Below are 8,806 nucleotides of genomic sequence, written 5' to 3' on the forward strand. Positions count from 1 at the left end.
ATAATAATTGAAATCGAATTCTATAAAACTATATACGGCAATAGAAAGCATTTTTGAATTCGATAAAATTTTTAAAGTCTTTTATAATCCAAAAAAATTTGGTTCTTTGATCTTGTTACAATAGATAATGAATAAATTAAATGTCTCAAAAATTGATATTGATCTCCAACTACGTTTAAAGATATATAATTTATTTACAAAATCTTGTGTTAATTAATATTTGTACTTTTGTAACACTCTGATCAAAAATAATTGGGGTTCCATTGATTACTCCAACTAAAATATGTGAAGCGAGGCAAGCCCCTTCAACTGTTGAAACATAATTCCCTAAAACGTAACTTTCTGCTTTTTGGGCTCGATTGCACTGAGTTTTGTGTTTGTTTCGGAGCCACTGCACTTGCGCAAAGCCCAGAAGCCCTACAAGTTAACCGAAACTCGTCTTGGGTATGGTCAGTAATGAAATAAAGCCGAACTGAACCAAACCAAAGCGAGGCAGACCAAGTAAGCCAACTATTGGCGGCTACTTAGTATGCCCGGCCCGAGTTCGACACTCACTCTATAAGAAGGCTGAAAAGGTGCAACAAAACGCAACGTTCGGTTTCAATTGGGTTGTTGTTGGCTTATTAATTACCTCACCGCACAATTGCGTGGCACACACACACAAAACACCCACCAGAAGGATGGGGATCGGAAAGGAAGGGGGAGGGGGGTCTTGGCCGCTTTTGTAGAACCCACAAAAGGCGTTGGACGGTGGCGGGTAATACGAGTAACGACTTTTTGTGGCCCGTACATGGAGCCCCGGCTGATGAAGTCAACAGCCCCAACCAGTTTGAAGTTTAATTTAGCATTTTTTCACTATTTACTTTAGATTTTATTTAAATCGCATTTTGATTGGCCTGCGTGGCTTTCCATAAACAAATGAAGAGCTCGAGAAAATTGAGAGTGACTTTGTTGGATTGTGTTCAAATTTGCAAACTCGTTTTTGCATATTTCTCTGCCGCTTGCTGGCGGTTACTTTCAAATGTCAAACGAAGTTGAAGGTGGTCCACAATGATATTTGATTTTTTCCTATCCTACTCGCATATTGTATGATTTATTTTGAGTCATGTTGAAAACGAACACAGCGCCTTGAGAAAACAAAAGACTTGAGCAAAAAACTTGTTTATGGTATTTTTAGAGGAATACAAATCAGTCGTAGGTAAAGAAAATAATTGATCTGGGAAAACTATATATTTATTATTACCCCTAATATACAAGGGGTTTATTATTGAGTTGTTTGCAAAATAAAATAAAAATATTTTATTTATCACTTTCTTTTTAAGACAAAACATCTATGCAAATAAGACTTCACTTATGGAAAAAAAACCATTGAGATAGAGGGGTATTCAAATAAGAAAGGATACCCAGTGAAAACTCCGAAACTCGTTCCCCACAAGCCAGTCAAAATGCATATTAAAAACGCATTAAAATTGCTTGCTATAACCATTTATCATACCTTCACTTACAATTCAATTAAATTCAATGCACGATGCGCAGAAAATCCGCAGATGGCAAACAATTCCAAAAGCGATTCCGAAAAGTCATAAGCAAAATCATGGCCGACTCGGGTGAAACTTAATGAAGCCTGAGAAAGTTGCACAAGGCTCAGGTGACAATCATTAAAATAAAGCAACAAATAGCTGGCTAACTAACAAAATACAATGGCCACAAACAAACTGAAAGAAATGCGATAATTGCTAACAAATTTATACGACAAGCACATGCCAAACATGCAACCCACAAAAGCCACAACGCATTTGAAGAGTGTCTGTCTGGTTTAGGACTAGCTAATTGAATTTTAATTCTTTTTTGGTCAGGTTTTAAGAACGTTTTAAGCCAGCTCTCTGCATATATTGCCGCTTTTTGCCACTTCTCAACTTCCTTTTTTCGCTCAGTTGGCTTGTTGCATCTTCTCGACTTCTGCAAATGACCCAGTTTAATGCAAGTGGAACGCTTTGACCAACAACTGCAACGCGGCAACAGCTCTTGACCATAAATAGCCAGGCGCAGATCTCTAGACAGCTCGCAGAAGAATGAAATAGGATAGGATCGGTTGAGTTGAGCAAAATAACGAGATTTGGATACCCTGGTGTACAGGAAAAAACGATTTTGAAATTCTTTTTTAAGTGAATAATAACAACAGGTTATGTAATTACTAATAAATCAAATCAAAATATTTTTTTGAAATTATTTTTGCACGTACTTTCCAACTTCATTACCTGTTTACTAAATTTGAATGCACAAACGAGTTTAAAGTAATTAATACTACTATTTTATTGAGCATATTTTTGTGTTTCCATACTACAATTTATAGCCAATTTCATTTTTTTTTGGTATTTTGAAATTATAATTGATTATCAGCTTCAACTTTGTGAAACTCTGGTCTAAGCCTACTATACATAGCTCCATATCATACCCAAGCCAATTCACTCATTGAGGCACCTACTTAAGGCCTTTCTCAATGAAAGCCTTCAAAGATGCCACTCAAAGTCAAGTCAAGCCTCGTTCTGAGTGGAAGAGAGTTGGAGAGATCCGAAGAAAGAGAGAAACTCGTTTCTTTTGGGATGCTGGATTGGCATGGAAGAACTTTCTTCTCATTGATTCTAGCGGCCTGCATATAAATAAATAAATTAAAGAGACTTTCTTTCTGGCGCGGTGTGCGTGAGTCTGTGGCTCTGGCTTTGGTGTCATCATCTATTCAATTCTTCTAAGTTAACGCCTCACTTCGTCGTCTGACCCAAATTCTTGGACGCTCTTTCTCCGGGGGTCAGATCCCAAGTCGAAGTCGAAGTCGAAGTCTGGGCCTGGTTTTCGTGCACCTTGTGCCATTGCTGTTTTTTGGGTATCGTTGATCGGAGTTCGGGGTTCGGGGTTTTCAGGTCTTTGGGTTCGATGTTGGTCCAACAAGCGGACAGATTATAAACATCAACCCATTTACAAGTATTTCCAGTCCTCTGGCTCGGGTTTTCGATTATACGCATCTTTATCGGCATCTTCATTAGTTTGACCCAATTTATTTGAGAGTTCTTTTTACTTTCTATTTTCCCCGCGAACGACTTAAGAATATGTGTTGTGTTGTTGGCTGATCGTTTTTATGGGCCTCTTGTTAGGCTTTTGATTTGGGGAAGTCAATTTACTTTCATTTGAGGAAATCTTTTTCGGGTTTTTTGATTATTTGTAGAGGTATGGGCGTTTTCCGTGACCACTTCCGTTGTGATATTAGGTGGGAAGAAAAAGCTTTTGATATAATTATGCCAAGTTGGGAATGCTTTTTTATTTCTTTTGGGAAGGAAGTTTGATATTTAATTCTAATTCATTGAATTTATATGGTTATAGTATGAGAAACTCACCTTTTTTAATTATTTTCACGTAGTGTAATCGATTTACCAAACAGAATTAACCTTTATTAACCCCAAAACCAAATGTGGTCAGACGTTTTTGATGACTTGTAATTACGATGCGATCAGAAAAAGATTCTTTCACCACATATGCGGTTTAACCTTTAATATTCTCATCAACCTTTTGCTGGGTTTGGGTTTAATTAAATTTCTTTCTGGGTTGTGCAAAAGATTGCCAATTTCTCTATGCCATTAAATTTATTTATGGATTTAAGCGTAAACTCAAACAAGAGTTATAAATCTTTGGGTCGCTATCAATTCAGAAATTTGATTGGTTTATTAGATTTATAACCAACTGCAGAGTGATTTTTTTTCTATTTCTGGTGAAAAGAAAGCGGATCTGAACATTAACATAAAACGTTGATAAAGACAAAACACGAAATCAATTCGCTGACATCAAAGATCTGCGATGGTAAAATGCTAAAAAGATATTTGCCAGACTTATTGACAAATGGGTTCAGTTCGTTTTGCAAAATTAGGTTAAGTGATGATAAAGGGCTTTCGATTGAAGATTTGGAATATGCAAAGAAATTTGGCTGATAAAATAGTTTGATGGACGGTTTGAGAGCCTCATTAAGTTGTTAATGTTTTGGCGCTACATATATACATGTGTATTTAAATACTAAGATGGATCTGTGGCCTATAAGAACCGTTAAATGGCTAGGGCAAACCATCAGTTTGCGTTTGCTAAGCGATTCGTTCGGTTCGCCGGGAATATGAAACTCAATCCGCCAGTTGTTCTACTCCTTCTCGCCCTCGTTTCGATATGCGATCGAAGTTGGGCCATCTATAATTATAAGCCACCTTCCCGCGGTTATTTCTATCCGAAGCCAGCGCGATTGCCACCTCTGCCAGTCAATGGATCTATGACTTCGACTTCGACTACGACTTCCAATTCCGGCCTACCGCCCGGAGTGCAATCGGATTTCATTGATGATCTGATTGAGGGCCATAAGCAGCAAATCTTATCGAATGTCTTGGGCGTGTCTAGTGCAACTCCCTCGGATTCGGTCTCCTCCTCATCGTCCTCCCCATCAAACTCCCCGATTTCCCCCCTCGAGGGCGGTGGTGCCAAGGCGTTTCGCGTTAATCGCTGTGCCAGCTGCAGTGAGTGGGGAAAATTGTAGTGCCAATCGAGTCCAGCCAGGGTATGAAACGGTCCCGGCTAATAATTGGGAATTTGAATCGGTTATTGTACGCCTATTGGAAAACGCATTACATCCAAACGTGTTTGCGAAACGTGCTGTGAGCATAGTCAAGGACTATATTTCTTTGGCTCTTGGTGTAATTAAATTGAGCAAGTCAAAGAAGCTGTTAAAAAACAATCATTTTATAGGTATATTAAAGTCTGGAAAGTAATACGATTATGTATATAACGTTGTTCTTATTAAAACTAGGTATATATGAACTTAATCAGTGCAAACCGAATGGTAAATCATTAAGAATTGAAACAACATTTTTAAAAATGTTTAAATTTTGACCATTAGAGTGTGATTTTTTGTACATATATGAATTTCTTTGGGTCACCTAGACTTGGAGCATTTATAAAGCTTATCGATAATAATTTTTGAAGTTAGGAAAACCTTGTATTTAACTTTCGTTGGCCCCGTTTTCATTCCCTGGCTCAGAGACCACACAGAGATCACAGACCACATCGAATTCCGATTCCAGTTCCAATCCCAATCCTCTTGCAGCCTGCGGCGTTCCCAATGTGAATCGCATTGTGGGCGGCACCCAAGTGCGGACGAATAAATATCCGTGGATCGCGCAGATCATCCGCGGCACCTTCCTGTTCTGCGGCGGAACTTTGATCAACGATCGCTATGTCCTGACCGCCGCCCACTGCGTCCACGGCATGGACATGAGGGGCGTGTCCGTGAGACTGCTGCAGCTGGACAGGAGCTCCACCCACCCGGGAGTCACCCGGTCGGTGGCCTTCGCCCATGCCCACGTGGGCTACGATCCGGTGAGCCTGGTCCACGACATAGCCCTCCTGCGACTGGACCAGCCCATTCCGCTGGTGGACACAATGCGACCCGCCTGTCTGCCCAGCAACTGGCTGCAGAACTTCGACTTCCAGAAGGCCATCGTGGCGGGCTGGGGCCTGAGCCAGGAGGGCGGCTCCACCTCGAGTGTCCTTCAGGAGGTGGTGGTGCCCATCATCACCAATGCCCAGTGCCGGGCCACCTCGTACCGGTCAATGATCGTGGACACCATGTTGTGCGCAGGCCTGGTCCAAACCGGAGGTCGGGATGCCTGTCAGGTGGGTTTCGCAAATCAATCGATAGAAGGTGGAAAAATTGTCCTTCTGTTCGTCCTTTTCAAATATATTAAGCCGAGTCGACAAATACCTACTCCTTTTGAATTTCCAGGGTGATAGCGGAGGTCCCTTGATCGTGAGGGATCGTATTTTCCGGCTGGCTGGAGTTGTGTCCTTTGGCTATGGATGTGCCAAGCCCGATGCTCCTGGAGTCTACACTCGAGTCTCTCGTTATTTGGAATGGATAGCATTCAACACAAGGGACTCTTGCTACTGCGTTAATTAGTTCAGTAAAATTAAAAAATTTCTTAATACCTATTTATTTATTTATTTGTTTGACAATAAATATTAAATGCAACTACTACTATTAAAATTTATATTTGGATTCAATATTTGGTATTTTATAATGACTATTTAAGCTTAAAAAGTTAGAGTTATATTCAATATTTTATTGTTTCCCATGGCAGCCCACGATGGTATAAAAATCCAGTTCTTTTGCTCCATCATGGTGCTGTGTTTATTTATTTTTTCTGGGGAACTGGACCGCTTGGGACCCACGCAACTCCCTCAATCGACAGCTGGTTTTACTTTCTTAATGCAAAAGAAATACAAATTGTACAAATATTTGGTGGAAACAGGTTATGGAAGCCCTAGCAGTGGCCTTTCACTTTTTGCCCCGAGAGTGTTTTTGCAGAAATCAATAAGATTCGAAGTCAGAGTTGAAGTTTGCCGAGCGAAAATCGAAAATCGAAGCCAAGGACGTTTTCCGCCGACATCGCCTGACACATTGTTATCACTTGTCAAGGCCCCACAGCCGCCCTTCGATTCTCGCAGTTGACAAAACCTTTATCTTTATCCCTTTTTTTTATCCAGGCAGGCACAGGCCGACTTGTGGCCGACAGTTGTTTAATGGATTTTCAAGTTATTTCTGGTATTTTGTTGTAGTTGCCGCTGCATGTCGCTGAAATACAGCGAAAACAAAGATATCTCGGCGGGAAGAAACTCGTTTGTGGCTAGGGGCCAAAGAAAATGCCGCATAATTGCCGCCGCCACGACTTGGTAACAAAAAGGGGGCGGGGCACCCAGAAGGGGCGGCCGGCCAGCCACCGAATCGACAATGTTGTCAATGCTGGCTGCTCTGGCATTTGATTTTATTTTTAACTAGACTATAATTGATGCCAGCCACTGCAAGGGCTATCGAGTAGAAACGCGGAGGGACTTCCACGGGGGAAATCAGTGTGGAGTTCAGGGAACACGGCCATTTATCTTAATTAAAAACGTGCCATCAGAAAGAGTTGTGTAGTAATATTCATGAAATGCCAACTGCTCAGTTCATTTACATAGATAAACCTTTAAGTCACAGCTTAGTTACAACGCGTAGGTGTACCAAGCTTGTAGTCTTGTATCGTTTTGTAACAATCACGATACAATCTTTTCTCAAAATCGAAATCGAATAATATATCTATATCAAGAAAGATAAATAAAAAAAAATTCTAATTAAACAAAACTAAATTTAGTTTGTTTTACATTATTAAATAATGTTTTTAAATTCATGGTATCTAGTAAAGATTCATTATCTTTTTATCAAGGGTATTACCTTAGTAACTCCAGTCGTGGTTCAAACTTATTATCGCTGTTTATTATTAGCCGAACTTAAAGATAGTTTTTAATAATTTCTTGTTATATAAAACGATTTTTTTATTATATCTTCAAGAGCATTACTTTTAACTTAGCTTTCCGGTTTAGGCTCCTAATCTGAGATCTTCTTGGATGATTACCTTTGATCCTTAGAGCATCTTAGCTTCTCTATAGAGATGATAGTCGATTGGAGTTCTCTTTGGATGTTGGCACACTCCACAGCTAGATCCAGGCAGTGATCCCAATGCCGATTTGCAATTCGCAAGCTATTCGGCACCAGAGCGCCAAAGATATTGGTAAGGGGTCGAAAATATCCAAGTAATGGATTAACTGGAAGTCGGATGAGCTTGAAGACCTTTCCCCAGGAACTCGATTCCTCTGCAACCCGAGTGAGAGCCTTGTAGGGTCGCCCCCTTGGTAACTGGGCCTCTGCTGAAGTGCGTTGACAACCCTGGTGCATTCTAACCCTGGCAAGGATCAATCGAGCTCGACAAGACTCCTTGTTCACCTGCAATTGCAGCCGCTGTCGATCTTCTACTAGGTGAAGCATATGCAAGTGGAGAGCATCTAAAAGATGTCTAAAATCTTCATCCTTGGAGCTTGATCTCGATTCTCTCGTAGGATCCATCGATTCACATGGTAACTCTTCGTTTTTCCTCATCGCTGGATATTTCTTTTTCAAGCAGGATATATTTTTCTAACAAATTTTGGAAGTTCCAAAAATATTGCCTCGAAACAAGTTTGAATTGAAACGTCATTGTGACTAAAATATCAAAGTAAAACATACATATTACCTATGAAATTATCTTAATCTGATCTTCTGCAGTAGTCTGCCACTTAAAACACTAATATATACAGTTGTAATTACCTTCAGGTAAAGCAAAACGAAAGATCACAGTTGGATAAGCTAATAAATTTGTTTTTAGACAAATCTAATTAACCATCTTTTCAAATTAGTTTTTTAGAAAAATGAACTAGTTCCCACTTGCTCCACTTGATACCAACTTGTTTACCTTCAAATTTCTTGGATTTTTTTTGTTGGTTTTGATGAATTTATTAGATTTGTTAGACTGCCTTGGGCTGAAGAGGGTCTTGAGAAGGGGAAGCGTCGCACAGCACGCTTCGCTGGCTAATTTAACATAATTCTCACATAAATCGCCAGCGAGTTGGGTAGAGAAATTTTCACGCCTCGCTTAACGCATTTGGCTGGCATAGCAAAAATCCATTTCTTGGCTTATTTTCTTGGCCTTTTTGTTAGTGTTTCCCCTGCTGGTTTTCACATATATGTTTTTTGTATATTTTATGTGGCAAAAACAAATGTCCAAAATTGTACGAGACACGAGTTTTCGCTACATCAATGCGGCACTTTGCTGGCAAACCGCAAAACATTTTAATAAATTGCCAGTTATTAGTTTCTTGCGGAGCAGCAGGAAAAAGTGCAATTAAAATGCATTCGAAATGGGGTGGAGTG

At 40.0% G+C, this 8,806-nt stretch overlaps 2 protein-coding genes across 2 annotated transcripts; one reads left to right on the top strand and one right to left on the bottom strand.

Moving 5' to 3' along the window:
* Nucleotides 1-4,094: 4,094 nt before the first annotated feature.
* LOC108013138 (trypsin-1) lies at nucleotides 4,095-6,020 on the top strand. Its single transcript, XM_017078823.3, has 3 exons — nucleotides 4,095-4,544; nucleotides 5,132-5,700; nucleotides 5,810-6,020. The coding sequence occupies exons 1-3, from the start codon at nucleotides 4,154-4,156 to the stop codon at nucleotides 5,981-5,983; spliced, it is 1,134 nt and encodes a 377-aa protein (XP_016934312.3). The 5' UTR covers nucleotides 4,095-4,153; the 3' UTR covers nucleotides 5,984-6,020.
* A 1,420-nt stretch (nucleotides 6,021-7,440) lies between these two features.
* On the bottom strand, nucleotides 7,441-7,979 carry LOC108013140 (uncharacterized). The gene has a single exon (XM_017078825.3). The coding sequence runs from the start codon at nucleotides 7,961-7,963 to the stop codon at nucleotides 7,472-7,474; it is 492 nt and encodes a 163-aa protein (XP_016934314.3). The 5' UTR covers nucleotides 7,964-7,979; the 3' UTR covers nucleotides 7,441-7,471.
* Between the last annotated feature and the right edge of the window lie 827 nt (nucleotides 7,980-8,806).

This window comes from Drosophila suzukii, chromosome 3 (assembly GCF_043229965.1).
Source record: "Drosophila suzukii chromosome 3, CBGP_Dsuzu_IsoJpt1.0, whole genome shotgun sequence".
NCBI lineage: Eukaryota > Metazoa > Arthropoda > Insecta > Diptera > Drosophilidae > Drosophila > Drosophila suzukii.